At 42.2% G+C, this 21,457-nt stretch overlaps 4 protein-coding genes across 4 annotated transcripts; all 4 read left to right on the plus strand.

Moving 5' to 3' along the window:
* Nucleotides 1-477: 477 nt before the first annotated feature.
* Nucleotides 478-2,406, plus strand: LOC308121890 (olfactory receptor 2K2-like; the record flags this gene model as incomplete). Its single annotated transcript, XM_080483416.1, has 3 exons — nucleotides 478-854; nucleotides 927-1,153; nucleotides 2,051-2,406. 3 exons carry the CDS (start codon nucleotides 478-480, stop codon nucleotides 2,404-2,406), a joined length of 960 nt encoding a protein of 319 aa, XP_080339542.1.
* A 3,229-nt stretch (nucleotides 2,407-5,635) lies between these two features.
* Nucleotides 5,636-7,563, plus strand: LOC308121891 (olfactory receptor 2K2-like; the record flags this gene model as incomplete). Its single annotated transcript, XM_080483417.1, is given in 4 exon segments — nucleotides 5,636-6,012; nucleotides 6,085-6,311; nucleotides 7,201-7,219; nucleotides 7,221-7,563. Coding segments are annotated over 4 exon segments (966 nt in total).
* Nucleotides 7,564-10,822: 3,259 nt separating this feature from the next.
* On the plus strand, nucleotides 10,823-11,809 carry LOC308121892 (olfactory receptor 5H19-like; the record flags this gene model as incomplete). The annotated part of the gene is made up of 1 exon (XM_080483418.1): nucleotides 10,823-11,809. The coding sequence occupies exon 1, from the start codon at nucleotides 10,829-10,831 to the stop codon at nucleotides 11,807-11,809; it is 981 nt and encodes a 326-aa protein (XP_080339544.1). The 5' UTR covers nucleotides 10,823-10,828.
* A 4,825-nt stretch (nucleotides 11,810-16,634) lies between these two features.
* LOC308121893 (olfactory receptor 8G17-like) lies at nucleotides 16,635-17,742 on the plus strand (the record flags this gene model as incomplete). The annotated part of the gene is made up of 2 exons (XM_080483419.1): nucleotides 16,635-16,663; nucleotides 16,782-17,742. The coding sequence occupies 2 exons, from the start codon at nucleotides 16,635-16,637 to the stop codon at nucleotides 17,740-17,742; spliced, it is 990 nt and encodes a 329-aa protein (XP_080339545.1).
* Between the last annotated feature and the right edge of the window lie 3,715 nt (nucleotides 17,743-21,457).

Raw genomic sequence — 21,457 nt, forward strand, 5'->3', positions numbered from 1 at the left:
ATACTATAGAATAAATGTTACATAAGTATATCTGCGGATGTAATTTTGTAAGAAAAAAGAACTACGTGAAACAAGGATCTCTTGTGGCAGGATGATTCTGAACCACCTACATCTCCACCCATCATGTCACTGGCCAATCTAATTCATTTTAAATGTCTCTGGGTGAGACAGTGAACAGATAAAAATGAGAACACTCCTCAGAGCCACAGCAGCACTCGACTGACAGGCGGACTGAACAGACTTTAATGGGTTAATATTATCAGAGCTTCCCTTCTTTAATCGAATGTCTTTCATTCATGTGTTTTGAGATCGTTTGTCTTTGTAGTTGTTGTCAGGTAAGATTCTGTCAAGTATTCCAGATTATTGATGAAGGTTTATTCACTGTGTTTTCTTTCAGCAAATGAATGATTTCCTCTGTGTGGAGAGTTTCCTGTTTGAAGAGTTTTCACATGCTTCTCCTTCACAGAGCTCCGTCAGATGGAAAACCTGACGGTGAGAACTCCTCTCAAACAGCCCATTGTCTTTGAGCTGGAGGGCTTCTACGTCCCTCCAGGTTACGGCCCCTTGTTTTTCTTCCTGGCCCTGCTTACCTACATTGTGACGCTGCTGGGGAACGGTGTGGTGATGTGGGTCATCGTCACAGACAAGAACCTGCACAGACCCATGTTTGTGATGGTCTGTAACCTGGTGGTGTGTGACCTGCTGGGGGCCACTGTGGTGCTGCCTCGCCTCATGATGCACTTCTTGATGGGACAGAAGGCCATCGCCTACATCCCAGCCATCGCCCAGGCCTTCTGTGCACACTCTTACGGCGCAGCTATACAAACCATTCTGGCTGTGATGGCCTATGACAGGTGAGGAGACAACGCAGCTCGCCACAAATAACAGTTTGGAACAGAACGTCTGAGGTCTTTCTCTCTGTGCAGGTACATTGCGGTGTGTGAACCTCTCAGGTATCACTCCATCATGACCTCGGCCCGGCTGCACTGCTGCTGCGGTCTGGCCTGGTTCATCGCTGAGCTTCTCATCTTCGTCTTATTCTCCTTCCACATTAACGTCCCGCTGTGCGGTCGAACCATCCAACATGTGTACTGCACCAACCGCTCCATCCTCAGACTGTCCTGCCGTCCCACGCCCGTCAACAACTTCTACGGTCCGTCAACATGCCACTTAATCTTGATGTGATCTGACACCCTCATATCAGTCTCATTGCTTGTCCTCTGGATGTCAGTCGAGCTCATGTGAATATATTCAAACAATTTATTTTCTTTGTCTGTTACAACCTCAGTGACTGATAATCAAAGGCTGCGTGCTGTCTGGTTTAGATGAAATGACCTGCAGAGGGAAGAAGGGGAACATTAGCAGAGCCCTCCAAAACCAGAATAATGACGGCAGACCAAACATTTTATAATAGTTTGAAAACAAAAGGTCTGTGAGCATCATCACTTTCATATCTTTGTGACGCTCAGTCGTAGTGACTGCGAAGGGTTTAAAACACAAACGTTTCCATTAATAACTTCTGCATGCACATCATTTACTGTGAGATGTATACATTTATTAAAGCTCAAAAATATCTTTAAAATGCAAATTTTGGAAGAACGGTCAGAGTTCTGGAAACATTAATTAAATCCAGTAAAGCCATAGCTCTTATGACCCATTGTTGGGTTCTGTGATGAGAAGACATAATGTTTGTGGGTAATTTGAGACACCAAATACCAATATGGGAAATGTGCAAAGTAAAGTTGATACTGTAAAAAAGATAAGAGTGAGTGAGAGGCTTTAAAGTATTTCTTACTATTAGTCGCTTGAGATTAAGATTCTTAATCATACTTTAATGTATTTCTTTGTAAAGCACGTTGAATTGCTTTGTGTCTGAATGGTGTGCCATATATAAATCTGCCTTGATGTAACATGATGAAGACGACGAGGGAAATCATCCCTGGAGAAGTCTTCTCAAATTTCCTAAAAACTTTGATGAATTGCTAAACCTCAAAATTCACAATCATAGACTCTCTCTGTGGACTGAAATGAAATGTTCTTGGTATTACAGGTTTGTGCATGACCTGGAGTCTGAGTACGGGAGTCTTTCTCGTCATCGCTTTCTCCTACATTAAGATCCTGAGTGCTTGTCTGAAGCAGGGACGGTCCGACAGCAGCGTCCGCAGCAAGGCCTTTCAGACCTGCGCCACACACCTGGTCGTCTACCTGCTCTATGAGATCGCTTCGCTCATCATCATCATGCTCTACAGGTTCCCCTCAGTCTCCAGGGACATCCAGAAGTTCTTTGGCATCTTTATTTTTGCTTTTCCCTCTTTGGCAAACCCTTTCATTTATGGGATCGTCACTAAAGACTTACGAAACAGCGTCAAGAAGCGTTTTGCTGCACGAATTCACCACAAACACTGAGGGCTGGTTTTGTTAAAGTCTCTCTGAATGATGTAAAAGCTGCTTCTGATGCTGCAGACACTGTGTATGTTGTCAATAGTACATTACTACATGAGTTTGATGTTTCTCGGGCAGAGAAAATGCAAAACACACCCAGTCACAATGAGTCCACCTCCTCTGGTGGATTCTGATGGTTCTTGTCTCCAAACAACCAAATATCAAATGAGTCGGGTTTGGTCCAGTTAAAATAAACTCTTCTCTTGCTGTGTTAGAGGAATCTATTTGTGGAAGTGTGAATGTGCCCTCTGTTTGCATCAAACAGGACGAAGTCTGTGCTAAAAGTAGATCTCTGTAATACAAACAGTATATACATATACTGTATATATAGTATATATAATACAAACTGGGCTGTTCTCCGCCTGCCAGACGGTTCAATCTGTCCGACCATGTAAAGTGTATAAATGATGCTAAATAACTCTTTATTAATAAAAGTCACTGCTGCTCCCAATCCGTCTGCTGCGAGTCTCACTGTTTTAGTGCTAGTGAAGAACGTAACCCGACCTCAAGCAGCTGATAGTCGTCCCTTTTTGCTTCTAAAACAACATGAGGGCGAGTGGGTGAAAACATCCAGCTGCAGAGATCCTGGAGAGTTCTCTGATGCAACAATCTCTTACCCAGGCAAACAAACAAATGTCTACCTTCTTCAAAATCATAGTTAAGAGAAGCCTCTTTCAGCCAGACTCAAAGTAGATAAACACTCAAAAAAGAAAATAGTTGGACCAACTTTATTGAATTGTTTCAATTGCTGGCATCTAAATGAATCAAATTCTTCAAAATGAATCTAATTCATTAACTTAAGTTCGAAGAATTTGATTCATTTTGATGTTACCAATTGAATCAATTCAATTAAGTTGATCCAACTATTTTCTTTTATCAATGCAGATTATTTCAATAATTCTATAAATTAAAGGTTGCAGAAAGACGAAGGTTATTTTATCTACCCCTTTTCCATAAAAGGCATTAAATGTACCGTTCACTTTAATCAATATCTCTATACTTGACTATTGACATGACTATTACTACTTACACAGTTGAAAAAGCAGAATATTGACAGATTGACTGGATATTTATTGACTGAATTTCATGAGTGCTCTGGATGTTTAGTGATTTGCATGAAATCCACATTCAAAGTTCATGGTATATCTTTATTTTGAATATTACCACGATTAAAAAGACAATGAAACAATAATTCTGGTACTTATAACAATGAGAAAAAATATTACTTATAATCATGAAACCAATCACCTACAACAACAACAAAGAGGTAGGGAGAAGTAAAATGCTTTTCCAGCTCTTCTCTTATTCAAGATTAAGATCAACTATGGCCGTGGTGCGCAGGCGGAGTAGCAGAGTTTCCCCCGTTTATACAACTACAGAGTCGGAGCATAATGTAGCATGTTCAACGACTCCGAGCAGCGTTTGTTGTGTAAACGGACGGCCAAAACACAACAAAAGTTTTGTGTTGCCACTAGAAAAGGTGATGTGAACAGGACGGACAGTGTGGATTCCATCCTGACCGTTAAACGACGGAGCAGCACTTCAGCCTGTCACAGATTATCGAGGGGACGAGGGGTTTGCCAGTCCAGTCTACATGTGTTTTGTAGACTTGGAGAAGGCTGTGACCATTTCCCTGGAGACGTCTAGTGTCAAGACGTCTCCAGGACTAGTGTCACTAGTGCAATATGCCCTAGTTTTGGCACTGAATAGGGTCAGTAATCAACTTAAAAGCTTTTGATCAGACCCAGACCCTATGAATCAGACCCAGACTCTATGAATTAGACCCAAGGTACCCTCCGAATTGTCCCTCCTAACTCCTTAACTATCGATTTTTCCTTAACCCCGGAAGTGTTTTGTGTGGCGGCCATGAAAAGGACTGTCCGAATTCTCAATAAGCAAAGGAGGCTCGTTGCTTCCTTTGGAGCCTCCTTTAGCTTAGGAACCACTGATGCATTCTTTCGCAAAAGAGGCGAGCTCATGCTGCCCCACAATTCCTTGTGGCAACAACATTTAAAGGGGCCCGCTCATCCAAGCGTTCAGGGAAACTCACGATGTCGGAAAAAGGGAGCAGATCATGTAAGTTACCAAAGCAATAATCTGCCTTGAACAACTTTAAATCATATAAAACCCAAATGCGCTTTTTGTTGTCCATTTTCGGAAACTTTTAGTTCTTTCCCCACCATGGTGGACGTCACTAACTTGCGCCACCGTCGCATTATTATGACGTCACTAAGTGAAAGTGCTGTCCGACTGCCACACTGACGTGATCGCCTTTCACTAACCACTTTAGGAAACCCTCTAACACCTTTCCTTAACCCCGTGACGTCATCCACGGGGTTAAGGTAAAGTCGATAGTTAAGGAGTTAGGAGGGACAATTCGGACGTACCCCCAGACTCTATGAATCAAACCCAGACTCTATGAATCAAACCCAGATCCTATGAATCAAACCCAGACTCTATGAATCAAACCCAGACTCTATGAATCAAACCCAGATCCTATGAATCAAACCCAGGCTCTATGAATCAGACCCAGACTCTTTGAACTAATCCCAGACGGTTTAACGAACCCTTTGAACTAAGGAAGTTCTCAAAAGTTTTGTAAAAACAAGAAATCTATTAGAAATGTTGCTCCGTAAAATGCTTTTACAGTTAAGAATGTTTCAGGTTATTGATAATAAATTTTGGTAACAGTATAGAATAACAATACATGATTATCATAATGGAAAAATCCTTTATAACCTGGCTGTAGATGTAATTTTGTAAAATAAAAGAACTACGTGAAACAAGGATCTCTTGTGGCAGGATGATTCTGAACCACCTACATCTCCACCCATCATGTCACTGGCTAATCTAATCCAATTCAAAAGACAAACTGTGGGTGAGACAGTGAACAGATAAAAATGAGAACACTCCTCAGAGCCACAGCAGCACTCGACTGACAGGCGGACTGAACAGACTTTAATGGGTTAATATTATCAGAGCTTCCCTTCTTTAATCGAATGTCTTTCATTCATGTGTTTTGAGATCGTTTGTCTTTGTAGTTGTTGTCAGGTAAGATTCTGTCAAGTATTCCAGATTATTGATGAAGGTTTATTCACTGTGTTTTCTTTCAGCATATGAATGATTTCCTCTGTGTGGAGAGTTTCCTGTTTGAAGAGTTTTCACATGCTTCTCCTTCACAGAGCTCCGTCAGATGGAAAACCTGACGGTGAGAACTCCTCTCAAACAGCCCATTGTCTTTGAGCTGGAGGGCTTCTACGTCCCTCCAGGTTACGGCCCCTTGTTTTTCTTCCTGGCCCTGCTTACCTACATTGTGACGCTGCTGGGGAACGGTGTGGTGATGTGGGTCATCGTCACAGACAAGAACCTGCACAGACCCATGTTTGTGATGGTCTGTAACCTGGTGGTGTGTGACCTGCTGGGGGCCACTGTGGTGCTGCCTCGCCTCATGATGCACTTCTTGATGGGACAGAAGGCCATCGCCTACATCCCAGCCATCGCCCAGGCCTTCTGTGCACACTCTTACGGCGCAGCAATACAAACCATTCTGGCTGTGATGGCCTATGACAGGTGAGGAGACAACGCAGCTCGCCACAAATAACAGTTTGGAACAGAACGTCTGAGGTCTTTCTCTCTGTGCAGGTACATTGCGGTGTGTGAACCTCTCAGGTATCACTCCATCATGACCTCGGCCCGGCTGCACTGCTGCTGCGGTCTGGCCTGGTTCATCGCTGAGCTTCTCATCTTCGTCTTATTCTCCTTCCACATTAACGTCCCGCTGTGCGGTCGAACCATCCAACATGTGTACTGCACCAACCGCTCCATCCTCAGACTGTCCTGCCGTCCCACGCCCGTCAACAACTTCTACGGTCCGTCAACATGCCACTTAATCTTGATGTGATCTGACACCCTCATATCAGTCTCATTGCTTGTCCTCTGGATGTCAGTCGAGCTCATGTGAATATATTCAAACAATTTATTTTCTTTGTCTGTTACAACCTCAGTGACTGATAATCAAAGGCTGCGTGCTGTCTGGTTTAGATGAAATGACCTGCAGAGGGAAGAAGGGGAACATTAGCAGAGCCCTCCAAAACCAGAATAATGACGGCAGACCAAACATTTTATAATAGTTTGAAAACAAAAGGTCTGTGAGCATCATCACTTTCATATCTTTGTGACGCTCAGTCGTAGTGACTGCGAAGGGTTTAAAACACAAACGTTTCCATTAATAACTTCTGCATGCACATCATTTACTGTGAGATGTATACATTTATTAAAGCTCAAAAATATCTTTAAAATGCAAATTTTGGAAGAACGGTCAGAGTTCTGGAAACATTAATTAAATCCAGTAAAGCCATAGCTCTTATGACCCATTGTTGGGTTCTGTGATGAGAAGACATAATGTTTGTGGGTAATTTGAGACACCAAATACCAATATGGGAAATGTGCAAAGTAAAGTTGATACTGTAAAAAAGATAAGAGTGAGTGAGAGGCTTTAAAGTATTTCTTACTATTAGTCGCTTGAGATTAAGATTCTTAATCATACTTTAATGTATTTCTTTGTAAAGCACGTTGAATTGCTTTGTGGTGTGCCATATATAAATCTGCCTTGATGTAACATGATGAAGACGACGAGGGAAATCATCCCTGGAGAAGTCTTCTCAAATTTCCTAAAAACTTTGATGAATTGCTAAACCTCAAAATTCACAATCATAGACTCTCTCTGTGGACTGAAATGAAATGTTCTTGGTATTACAGGTTTGTGCATGACCTGGTGTCTTTCTCGTCATCGCTTTCTCCTACATTAAGATCCTGAGTGCTTGTCTGAAGCAGGGACGGTCCGACAGCAGCGTCCGCAGCAAGGCCTTTCAGACCTGCGCCACACACCTGGTCGTCTACCTGCTCTATGAGATCGCTTCGCTCATCATCATCATGCTCTACAGGTTCCCCTCAGTCTCCAGGGACATCCAGAAGTTCTTCAGCATCCTCTTCATCATCGCTCCCCCGGCCCTGAACCCTTACATCTACGGACTGCTGAGCAGAGAGCTGCGAGCCAGCGTCAGGAAGCACCTCACCGCAAGAATTCATCCCAAACACGGACCGACTCGAGCGATGCACTGAGCATCGTCACGTCTCACAACAGAAAGCTTCTCATGGTGGAAACAGATTCTTTAACAGGCAGACTTTAGTTTTTCTGTTTAGATTATTTTACATGGCTGTTTTACAGATTCCTAAAATGTTTGACTGTAACTCCTGCACATATTGCTGACTTAACGCTACAGAACACTTGGTGCTTCAGCCACAAGACGACTGTTACATCATGGCATGAATGATACAGCTACAACACAACATGTCACAACACAAAATGCTACAGCTACAACACAACATAATAAAGCTACTGCTCATCATAATAAAGCAACAACATGACATAATAAAGCTATAAAACAATAAAATAACGCTACAACACAACATAATAAAGCTACAGCTCATCATAATAAAGCAACAACATAACATAATAAAGCTAAAACACATCATATTAATAAAACGAGAACACAACATGCTACAGCTTCAACAAGAATGCTTTAACCTTCTCACTTACTTTTATTTTCGCTTTTCAAAATATGCTACTGGAGCACCTTTTATTTTAGCATTATGAACATACTAATTAATAAAGATAACATGTAAATATCTCTGTTTATGAAACCAACCAACAAATTATATGTTTAATGCATTTGGAATATTAAACCTTCAACTGTTTTCAACACTTTAATTCAACAAAATCTTTGAATTTATATATTGTATTTAGGTTATTCTTCACTTCCTGTATGTAAGGACTCTGTAATGACGGTTAAAATGAGATTTTCCTCTGCAAAGAAGATGACATGGCGGACAAATAAGAAACTTTAAGGTGTGTTGGAGTTGAGAAGTTAATCTGTATATCACAATTTAGCTACTGGTTGACTTGTTAGCATTCAGCTAACACTAGCTAATGATACATAGCATTATGGAACGATTGTGTGTTTGTGTGTAAATATTGTCAGCGTTGTGTTTATTTCAGCTGCAGATGTGTATTTGAGATTTGTTATAAATGCAGTCCAAATAAAGTCTTGAAAAAGTCTGAACTCATTCCGGTTGCAGTAAAGATTCAGTCAGAATCCAGTGGATTTAGATGTGAACTTTACAAATCGAACTGGATATATTATCACTTGGGTGGTTTCTGCTACGAGTCATTGTAGAGATGACATTAGATGGTAACTGAGACGAAAGTCCCCGGAGTCACTCACAGGTCCAATAAAGTGTCAGAGCGTCAGTTCAGTGTTCAAGCAGGAGTGGACGGAGTCACATGAGCGAGCAGGTAGGTGTTAGACACTTCACACTGTCGCAGCCGCAAACTAGAATTGTTTTGTCACCCACAAACTCCATTTAACTGTTTTGTCTGTGAATATTTGCTGGTGCTGAAGAAACTCAACAAAGACTCAGTGTTTTACAGAGTAAATAAATGAAAGACATGAGCTGATGTATGTAGGTACATTTTTCAGGTATCTAATTTGGGGTATTTTATTTTTCTGAAAACTCTATTATTCAAATACCTGAACTCTTTCATCCTCACAGGATGTGATCAAAATTCCTGTGTCTCAGTTTTATTTTTTAATTACTTGGAGTGACAATCTCACACCCAGTCTTTTTTACTGCTGCCTTGACAAAGCTGATGGTAGATGTTTATCCACTTCGCAATAGTCTGGATTAGCTCTAAATACTGTCAAACACATTTTTCTTCAGGAGCCAATTTCCTCTTGAGTGGGCCAGAGTGGTGAAAAAGAGCCATAATATACTTTAAATTTAAACCTTTTTTGTTGTTGTGGTGCAGAGCATACTTGATGAAAATATGTGTAGTTTCAAAAAAACTAAACAATTACTACTGAAAATAGATACAATCTCAACACAAAGTCAATATTAATGATGCAAAATACAGTGAAATGTCCCCGCAAACAATGTAGTTTTAAGTTGTTTTTTTTGTTTTTTTTAATTAGTCTTTTCTTTGGAGTTGATGATGATGCTTGATGGTTTCACGGGCTGGATCAGAGCCTCTTGTTCTGATACCCCTGGTCTAACCTGTTAATATTACAATTTTACATTAGTTTTCATTTTTAAGCTGTTATCATTACCATTTATATACCGTTTTTGATTAAAACTCTATGAAATGGTTTGATTTTATTTGATAATGATGAATCCATTTATTTTGATTTCCTCTGAAATGAAATGAGGTTACCTGTATCTTTTCTTCCTCTTCTCATCAGTATTCATGAAGCCGGTTTTAATCTTTAAACTCTCAGATGACTGGATAAACTTAATAACAATAACAGCAGCGCAGGAGTATTTCCTGTAATGTCATTTTATCTGAATTGTTGTAATGTCTTGTGAATCGTTGATGTTTGTTTTTTGAAGACTTTTAATTAATTTATAAAAGAGTCAGTGATGATGATCAAGGTAAATCCATGAGATTTTAGCCACAGGCTTAGTTTACATTAAACAATGTATTTCAATAACCACAATATCAACAGTAACAGGGGATTAAAGAGAATAACAATAAGAGGAAATGCTATGAAAATGAAGCATTATTGATTTCATAGAAGAAGTCTTTTCAGGAATCAAACAACCACCTTATATTCAGACGAATACACTTCTGAATTGATCTAACTTTAATCCTTGTGCACCCCTTTAGAAATTATGATAATCTACCCTGGAGGCAAAATAATGTTCCGTTCCTAAAAGTGCCATAAAAATCTAAATGATGAAAGTTTGCAGGTTAGAATCAAACTGCTGAGGGGTCACAACTGCAGGACCCCGAGCAAAAGCTTTGACCCGCTTCCTGTGGCAGAGATGTATTTTCCAAAGGGGATAATATTTGCTTGCTTTATTGTCTTTTGAGGGATCCTAAAATCTTTCAAACAAACAAATAAAATATAAAATACTTCAAAAAATTCTAGATACAAATGGAAATTTTCTGGGGTTTTTCAATAAAAAAAAACATTAGGCATGTCGATAATGGATAATATCATTTATTTTAAAGCATTATTATTATTTGGTGAGTTTATTTAAAAAAAGGCATATTTTGCTCTTCATGCAACGAATGTTCTGTTCCTAAAAAGTGTAAATTAATATTTTTTTCTTATTTTGTGTTACGCACACACACACACACACACACACACACACACACACACACACACACACACTGCTGCTGTTCAAGTTGTCATTTAAGGACATCTGGTGTTCTTGATGGATCCAGTCAAAGCTTTACTGCTTCCCTCAGTTTCTGATGGAAACCGTTTAGGCTCTCAGAAACCTGAAACTGACTACAACTTCTTCTATTTAATGTTTCAGGTTGATGGAAAATACCACATTCGACAGCTTTACGCTCCAGCTGGAGGGCCTAAATGTCTCCAACGAATATACCATCCCTTTGTTCCTCTTCTTCCTCTTCTCCTACCTCTTCATCATGGTGTCAAACGTGGGCATTGCCGCCCTGGTTTTTATTGACAGGAACCTCCACCAGCCCATGTACCTGCTCTTCTGCAACCTGCCCTTCAACGACATCCTGGGGAATTCCATCATGGTGCCTCGGGTGTTGATGAACATGCTGCTGCCTCCCTCCGAGCGCCTCATCAGCTACTACGAGTGTGTGGTTCAGGCTTTCACCACACACATGTTTGGCACCACCACCCACACTGTGCTCATGATCATGGCGTTTGACCGCTACGTGGCCATCTGCAACCCCTTGCGTTATCCGTCCATCATGAGCAACCGGATGGTGCTAAAGCTGACGGCGTGGGCCTGGGGCGCAGCCCTCGTCCTGGTGGGGATCCTGCTGGGACTGACTGTACGGCTCAGCAGGTGCAGAAGGGTGATCATGAACCCGTACTGTGATAACGCCTCATTGTTTAAGCTGTCCTGTGAGAGTGTGTTCATTAACAATGTGTATGGTCTCACCTTCACCGTGGTGTTGCTCACCAGCTCCATCGGCACAATCGTCCTGACGTACACCAAGATCACCGTGGTTTGTCTGACCAGCAACAGCAAGACCCTGAACAGTAAGGCCCTGAAGACCTGCAGCACACATCTGCTGGTCTACCTCATCATTGTGTTTAACGGGATGTCAATCATCACGCTACACCGTTTCCCTCAGTACTCAGATTACAGGAAACTCTGCACCATCCTGTTCCACATCATCCCCGGCAGCCTGAACCCCATAATCTACGGTGTGCAGTCTAAAGAGATCAGGAAATTCTTTTCAAAGTCATTCAAGTCTTTTGGGAAGGGCTCTGGTGCTATGACAAACAAGTGCAAAGGACACCCATGGCAGGAATAGATGTAATGAATGTAGATTGAATACACACAAATGTACAATGAGGCGAGGAAATAAATCTCAGGGCTGAGTTTGTGTGCCGAGTATTTGTCAAATATGCAATGCCTGTTGTTCACGCTAAACACAACTACACAATCTAATGGAGAAGCTACAGCCAGATCGGGTTGAATGTCTGGGACGAGAAAATGCAAGATTGGCAAAATGGGCAGACAGGCAGAGATCAGCTTTGGAGAATTGTACCAAGGAGAACCAGGTGCTAGTTCAGTGCTGGTGCTCGTGCTTAGTTGCTTCCAATCATACATCTCCTAAGAACCCATTGCTTCTCAATTGGCAAGTAGCTCAGTTAGAACCACATCATTGCGTCACCATAAAACGTCAGTAGCTTTTTACCCGATAACGCTCTCACCATAAGGAAGCCCACACAGCAACCATGGAGGAGCTCATCATGGCCATGAAAGTGGATGCAGGCTCTGGCTCTGAACTATAGCACTGGAACCAGCTTGGTGGAAAAGGGGTTATAAGAAAACCTCTGGTATCAGCTGAGTGACCGTGTAGAGGCTCGTAACTATTCACCAAGTAACTCAATGACCTGAGGGCCGCCCTTCAAGAAGAGTGGGATGCCAAGCAGACAATATGTTCACTTGTCAACAGCATACGATATTGTCAAGTTGCAATTTACCCCTTTTCCACCAAGCTGGTTCTAGTACTAGTTCGAAGCCAGAGCCTGACTTAGCACTAGTTCTTTGTGTTTCTGCCAACTAAGGTTCTCAAAACTAGTGCTTTGCAAGCACCAACTCGTTGCTAGGCTATGGTGACAGGCAGAATACGCCAGGGGCTGGGGCTGGGGTTATCGTGACCAACGAGACCAGTGGAAATGCAGAACTGCCATTTTTAAAACAACTACTTAGCATGCAGAAAATTGTTTGTGCATCTCAACATAGACGCTAAAATAATGTTTGGTAAATGGCTACATATGCAGTTTATCCAACAAGTGCTTCTTCGGAGGTGCAAAATTTGAACCGAGTAAGCACTGAACCAACACATGGATGTTTTTGGTGGAAACGTGATCCTCAGAGGCACAAGTCAAGTTACTGAGACACTGACATAATTTGTTGTTAGATGCTGTTTCAATAAATTGTTTTAAATGAGGAAATCATCATTGTATGCTTCTGAGGACCAACCGTGGGGCAATCAATTAAATCTCTTTGTGTCTTATCCCACTCCTGCCCACTCCTGCCCACTCATACCAATACCCAGATGGCAACAAGAACATCAAATGGCCGCTCCTCACACCTCTCACCTGTCAGCCCTCCACTGCACATCCAGCCAGGGGTCCATCACCTCCCTCCACTGTCCTCCGCAAGAGCCCCTCCCCCCACCTCCGAGCTCGCTCTCTCATCTGAGCAGGTGAGAAGGGAGCTGAGGAGAGTCAGGAGGAGGAAGGCCATGGGTCCAGATGGCATCAGCTCCAGGCTGCTTAGGGATTCTTCAGACCAACTCTGTGAGGTGGTTCTGTACATCTTCAATCTGAGCCTCAGACTGGAGCGGGTGCCCATTCTTTGGAAGACCTCCTGTGTGGTGCCCGTCCCTAAGACATCGCACCCCAAGGAACTGAACCACTTCAGACCTGTGGCCTTGACCTCTAAACTTGATGAAGACTCTGGAGAGGATCATCTTGAAACATCTCAGACCCATGGTGAACCCGATAATGGACCACCTGCAGTTCGCCAATAGAGCAGGGATTAGTGTAGAGCAGGCATCACCAAATGGCGGTTCGCGGTCCGGGTCGACACCCAGATGCTGTCTCGTCTGGACCCTGAACAATCTCCAGCCGGAATATACGGTTACTGACGGGGCACTTCTTTTTCAGCTGGCACAGCTATTATAATCTTTACAGTAACAGCAAACCGGACGGGGTCCTTCTATTTGATTCGGTGTAGCTCTTATAGTCTTTACGGTAATGGTTTAGTGGATGAGGAAACACACAGACCAACTGCATGTGAGTTAAGCCGTCACGAGATATCATCCAGCCAATGAAATATGTGTATTTTAGGCGCAAAACTTTGACAGACAGAGACAGTTTACAAACTAACCACCAGAAAGTACAGATAAAATGTAGGCAGGGTTGTGAATGACGTGGGGACGCACCGAGCGACGAACACGGAAGCGGCTGGCCGGCAACTCCGCGGCTGTCCGAGTCGTTCTCTGTGACACAGCACAAACTTTCTCCTTGTGAACAGCAGCGTCCAGCTCCTGCTGAATCTCCTCCTCTCCTGTTACTGAGAGGAGCTTCTGCACCTCGTTAAAAGACCACAATGTGGTGTTGCGCGCCGACGTTTCAATAAACCCAGTTAACAAAACAACCAGTGAGCACAAAGCGGTGTATGGCAACAACAAAGGGAGGGTTTACGGGAGATGAAATATTTAAATATCGCCGGCAAGACGGGAGTGACGATCGTCACCACCAATCAGCAGACGGCTGCGTCGTCGCTCCTCCTCACAGACCCATTCCTCGGTGCTAGGTACCTCAACGGAGGGGTAGTGGTAGCGGTGGTTACGGTGTTTTTTTCCGCACCAACCACAACTTTTTTGGTGGAAAACCCATCCCATCCCGTCCCATCCCGTCCCGCCACGGCACAAAAAGTTCAGTGGTACCGTGGCTAAAGTGAGAGAAAGACAGAATAAAGGAGAGAAAAAAAAGAAAGAGTCAGAAGAAGTTGAAGAATCGTGGCACTGTTGAACACTGACTACTGTAAATATTGTATATATTACTGCTGCTGCTACTACGAATATGTATTTTCTCCCGATCTTAATTGCTTATATATTCCTATGTGTATATATACATAAATATTAAAGGAGACATATCATGCTTTTAAATCCTTCCTTTTTACATATTAATCATACAGTTGTGGTCTATATAAAGCGGAACTGCAATGCTTGGGTCTGAATTCCTCATTATTAGAGCTCCACAGGCCCCTTTTCTACCCCTTTTCTGATGTGCTTCTGAGAGCAACTCGTTTTGGGGCGGTCTCTTCAAATGCAAATGAGACACTTCATACCCCTCCTCCTCTCCAGGTTGCAGAGGTCACACTCGGTTCAACGCCACCCTGTTCGGCCATCTTTGTAGTTTGATAGAACAGATACAATTATCTAGCGGTGCAGAAACTTTATATTCACACATTATTTACAAAATGTCAACAACGGAAGATTTGTCCATCCAGCCATACATGTTGGAGCCAGAGTCGGACCCGGCGGAGCGTGATGAAAATGACGATGATGCACCTACAGAACAACGTCTTCATATGGATGTAACGCAATGGTGTGTTACTATATTTACACTAACTTCTCCATCCATGCCCACTACTACAATACTGCCTGTATTACAACGACTATTTAACACAGAAGTTACATTATAATCTAAAAAGAGCACACAGCGCTAACATATGAAGACGGTGCAACTGCTAATGCTAACAAAACAATGACAGGGACGTCTTATCATCACACTTTTTAGCGTTATATACAGCTTACCGAAGTGCTCTGTTCGTCGTCTCCATAGATAGAAGGAACTGACCGCTCAATCAGACCAAGTCTTTCGGCAAATCCTTCTTTATACTGGCGGAGGTTGCTGAAGCAGTCGTCCTTAAAGTGCTTCGCGCACACAAAAATGACCTTACCCACAGATGTGGGTACATTTCTGTGAAAAATAAAACTCAACCAGGCACTTCGAAAAGGTTCTGATGCTGGGAGATGGTGTAACGAAGCTTGTGGGTTACTACATCCAACAACCGAACATTTCGACTTATCCTCTCGTAACTTCGGCACCCTTAGGTTGGACTACAAAATCGCAGCGAGAAACAAAAATGGCGGATTGCTCGAAGTGTCGATGTCCTAATTTGGCAGTTCCGCTGAGAATACTGTGACGTCATTGTTCAAAAAACGTAATAGAGAATAGAAAAATCGAAACGGATCGCAAAATATGACCAAAACAGAATATAAAGATATCAACGGAGCACCTGAAGAGACTACTTTGAACTTTTCTGTACTTCTAAACACTCTAAATATACAACAACATGCATTTAAGGGCTAAAAAAGTGGATTTAGCATGATATGTCCCCTTTAATCTAATTATCTAATCCACTTTATATATACATAGTCTGTTTCTCTGTGTGTAACTGTTTTGTCTAACTATTATGTGCAATGTGAAACTGTTTCTGTGATAACCGAATTCTCCCATGTGGGATTAATAATGTCTGATCTGATCCAATCTAATATACTTAAATGCCAGCTTCATGATATAATATTTAACTTTTTCCATAAAGTTCAACTGAAAGACAACTACCCAGAACTTTCTGTGAGTAGGTGTGTGCACACCAGCAATTCACTGAAATGTCTTATTGAAAGATTTCCTGTAACAGAGAGCACAAAATGAGGAAAATAATTGTTGATCAAGTTCAAAAGAGACTCAACAAACATGATGATGCATAAATTTTGTACAAGTAGTTAAATATTGCATCTTAAAAGTTGCAGTATGTAACATTTAGCTTCAATAGATAGATTATCAGGTTTTTATTTGACTATACTTTCTCAATTGATGAATTCAAATTCACCCCCCCCATTCAGTATCAGAACAATAAGAACTGTTCCTTGATTACTTTATTTGATGTTTTGTGATATTTTAATGTTCGGGTTGTTGTTTTTTTTCCCATCCTCATCTCTTCCCTCGAAGTGGAAATGCTGCAGCAGAGTTTTGTGAGTTACCATGGCCGAGTCCCCTCAGAGTTCAACTGTCAAGATATAAGAGCCGAGGCTCACGATCTCTCTGCTGGATATGAGCCGCAGACTGACTGACTACTGCAGGTCGGTGTGTGTCTGAGTTTGTGTGTGGGTGTGTGAGTGTGTGTGTGTGTGTTTGTTTAATGAGTCAACATGTCAAAAATCACATTTCTGATTTTTCTTGATGGTTTTCTTGTTACAGGTTGATGGACAACAACAGCTACAGCAGCTTCATGCTTCAAGTGGAGGGCTTAAATTTACCCAGAGACACCTTATACCCTGTCTTCCTCTTCTTCCTCTTCTCCTACCTCTTCATCATGGTGACAAACGTGGGCATTGCCGCCCTGGTTTTTATTGACAGGAACCTCCACCAGCCCATGTACCTGCTCTTCTGCAACCTGCCCTTCAACGACATCCTGGGGAATTCCATCATGGTGCCTCGCCTGCTGATGGACATGCTGCTGCCTCCCTCCGAGCGCCTCATCAGCTACTACGAGTGCGTGGTTCAGGCTTTCACCACACACATGTTTGGCACCACCACCCACACTGTGCTCATGATCATGGCGTTTGACCGCTACGTGGCCATCTGCAACCCCCTGCGTTATCCGTCCATCATGAGCAACCGGATGGTGCTAAAGCTGACGGCGTGGGCCTGGGGCGCAGCCCTCGTCCTGGTGGGGATCCTGCTGGGACTGACTGTACGGCTCAGCAGGTGCAGAAGGGTGATCATGAACCCGTACTGTGATAACGCCTCATTGTTTAAGCTGTCCTGTGAGAGTGTGTTCATTAACAACATGTATGGTCTCACCTTCACCGTGGTGTTGCTCACCAGCTCCATCGGCACCATCGTCATAACGTACACCAAGATCACCGTGGTTTGTCTGACCAGCAACAGCAAGTCCCTGAACAGTAAGGCCCTGAAGACCTGCAGCACACATCTGCTGGTCTACCTCATCATGCTGCTCAGCGGCTTCACTGTCATTCTTCTGCACCGTTTCCCTCAGTACTCGGATTACAGGAAGCTGTCAGCCATCCTGTTCCACATCATCCCCGGCAGCCTGAACCCCATAATCTACGGTGTGCAGTCCAAAGAGATCTGCAGATCTCTGTCCAGATTGTTCCGCTCCAAACAAATCCTGCCGCTGCTCCGAACCCAGAAATGAAGCCTTCAAAACACTGTGATGTTCCCTGAAATGCTTAATATAGTTTTAACCTCTTCGTGTTTATGTTTATACTAAAGAAATGAGTGGGACATTTGTCATCATGTTTCAGATTTCAGGTTTATAGTCTGTGATTGGATGGTCATCGAGAAGTCCTGAAGGACATATCAATGACTGGTATATGGCCGTGGCTTCAGGGAGGCAAAACATCAGCACACAAACAAGAAAACCAACCAGCAGAGACGCTGGTAAAACATGATAAAACAGTTACAGTTTATTAGACGACACCTCCAATATTCAACATATACCTCCTGGGTTATTTTCATTGCGTAATAATTCGTTGTAATTAACTTTTTTAACAAACCCTCATTGCGTTAGTTTACTTATTTATAAACCTATTATATTTAGTTTGTGTTGTTTTATGTTGAACTGTAAACTTTTCTTTTGTAGTTTTGCAGACAATCTTTTTGTTCTCTTAAATTTTTCTTTCAACTTTTTGTCTTTTATTATAAACCAACCAAGTTGTCTTTGTTTTGTGCAGAGACGGCAGAAATCTCCTCTGAGATGAAGTCCAGTGTTTTGTTGCTCTCCCCGATTTATTCCCTTCTTTTTGGAATCATTTTGTGTTGTGACGAGCAAAACTTATTACTTTTTATATTCCCCCCCCCCCCAACAAAAAGTTTTTCGAAAAGTATTTTATCATTTTTTCCAAAACACACATTCACAGACAACCACAACACGCACACACCTCACTGATGTCGACAACCACAACACGCACACGACCACACACACAGAAAACATCGCCCTTTGTTGAAACTGACAACTTGTAACATGATTAAAAAAACACCCAGACGATGACGACATGCCAGGAGGCAACTTTTTTAGTCTTAAACTCTTTCACAGGATGAACCAAACGCATTCACCGTACAAGAAATAAATAACTTTTTATACAATACTTATGGAAGACAATCTGTGGATGTGAAAGACTTTTTCTTAGATGTAGACAAATTGATACTTTCGCTTTTAAAATAAATAAATGGGACAGTTTTGATCAACTTAGCGGACAGAAAAGAGTCCATACTGACTAAACTGAGAAAAGACAAGAGAGGAAAAACTCCATGTGCACAAGAATAAAAAAGAAAAAAAGTGTGTTACACTGAAGATGATCTGCACTTCTTGGATGTGGTTTACTGTCCTCTTTTTCTACATCCCTTCTTCCTTTGGAGGCCCTTTGAGTTGCTTTTTTAAACATGAATGGAGGGAGAGACAGACAGAAGCGAGCATTGATGACTGAGCTAAATATACACACAATAACCGACTGGTCTCGTCCATCATCACACCTGTATTTTTTCCTGACCTTTATTCCTGATTGCAAACACAATCTCAACCCATGTCCATGTCAGACCTTTAATGTCCAACTAAGACAGGACAGTTTCCCCTGCCTAGCATTTACTGTCGTCTGGACTCAGTGGAGACAGAGGAAAACTGGATTTTCTGAACTCCACTAAGAGGTAAACGGTGGGTAAAACCCAAATCAAAACCTCTTGTCAACAACATTGAAACACATCTATATGAAGTGGAAAGAGAAATCAGTATCTTAGAAGAGTCGACAGCTACAAAACACCACATGACAGAGAGATAGCTTTGGGAACATGTGTACTCACAAAGGCAAACAGGCCTCTAATCAACAATCAAATGTCCTCTGTCAAAGAAGTAGATGCAGAATCTCACGACTTCTAATCAGAAAAGAACTTAGGAAAAATCACACTAGGATGGACTTCAAGCATGAAAATGTCACAATAACATCAGCTCAGAAACCTGGGACCCTGACGGTATGGCTGGGATCCTGGAAGTGTTGCCACGACTGGAAGAGTCTCTCTCAGCCTTGCTGAGTCCAGACAATCCTTTCAGGTAATATTCACAACATTCCAGCAACTGAGTTGTGGGGTGCACGGACAACTTGGCCACAAAACTGCAACCCTGGACAACTCGTCCACGTGGTTCCGGACATCTCGTCCACAACCAATTTTTCAGTAAGTGTACAGGTACATCTCAAAAAATTTGAATATCATGAAAATGTTCAATATTTTTTGTCATTCATCTCAGAAAGTCAAACCCATATCTGATATAGGCTCATGAAACACAGAGTGAAATATTTCAAGCCTTTATTTCTTCTATGATTATGGCTTACAGATAGTGAAAACACAAAATTCAGCGTCTCGGAAAATTAGAATATTACATAAGATCAAGAAAAAAAGGATATTCTAAACAAAGATGTAAGGCTTCATTGCATGTTCATTTCTATGCACTCAATACTTGGTTGGGCCCCTTTTGCATGAACTGCTGCGTCAATGCGGCGTGGCATGGAGGACATCAACCTGTGGCACTGCTCAGGCATAATGGAAGCCCAGGTAGCTTTGATAGCAGCCTTCAGGTCATCTGCTTTGTTGGTCTGGTGTCTCTTACCTTCCTCTTGACAATAGCCCTGAGATTCTCTCTGCCAGTTTGCTAACACCACGGTCATTGAAGCAGCTTTTGGTACCTTTGGCAGTGTGGGCAGGTGCCAAGTCCTGAAAATGAAAATGAAATCAACATCTCCATAAAGCTTGTCAGCAGAAGGAAGCATGACGTGCTCTAAAGTTTCCTGGTAGATGGCTGCATTGACTGTGGACTTCAGAAAACACAGTGGACCAGCAGATGACATGGCAGCCCAAACCATCACAGACTGTGGAAACTTCACACTGGACTTCAAGTAACGTGGACTCTGAGCCTCTCCACCTTGATTTCCAAATGATATGCAAAGTTTACTTCCATCTGAGAAAGGACTTTGGACCACTGAGCAACAGTCCAGTTCTTTTTCTCCACAGCCCAGTTAAGACGATTCTGACATTGTCTCTTGTTCAGGAGTGGCTTGACACCAGGAATGTGACATTAGTATCCCATGTCTAGGATTGGTCTGTGCGTAGAGGCTCTTGACATGCTGACTCCAGACTTAGTCCACTCTGTGTGAAACTCCTCCAAATTCTTAAATGTATTTTGCTTGACAATCCTCTCAAGGCTGCGGTCATCCCTTTTGCTGGTGCACCTTTTCCTACCACACTTTTTCCTTCCACTATACTTTCTATGAACATGCTTGGATACAGCACTGTGTGAACAACCAGCTTCTTCAGCAAGGACCTTTTGTGGCTTTGACTCCTTGTGGAGGGTGTCAATGACTGTCTTGTGGACATCTGTCAAGTCAGCAGTCTTCCGCATGATTGTCTAGCCTACTGACCCAGACTGAGAGACCATTTAAAGGCTCAGGAAACCTTTGCAGATGTTTTGAGGTAATTAGCTGATTAGGGTGTGACACCATGACTTTCCAAAACTGAACTTTTCCACAATATTCAAATTTTTTGAGACACATAATTTTGGGTTTTCACTATCTGTAAGCCATAACCATCAACATTTCAAGAAATAAAGGCTTGGAATATTTCACTCTGTGTCATGAGCCTATATCATATATGGTTTTGACTTTCTGAAATGAGTGACAAAAAATATTGAACATTTTCATGATATTCAAATCTTTTGAGCTGTACCTGTATTTGACACATTTGGAAGAATTATTAAGTATATTTGACACAAAAACATAAGATATATATTTCATATATCAGTCGTTAGGGTTAGGTTTAGGGTTAGGGTTAGATCTGAGGTGTGACCAGGCCAGTGTAGGTGTGAT

The sequence above is a fragment of the Lipophrys pholis genome (assembly GCF_963383615.2).
Source record: "Lipophrys pholis genome assembly, chromosome: 16".
In the NCBI taxonomy this organism is placed as follows: domain Eukaryota; kingdom Metazoa; phylum Chordata; class Actinopteri; order Blenniiformes; family Blenniidae; genus Lipophrys; species Lipophrys pholis.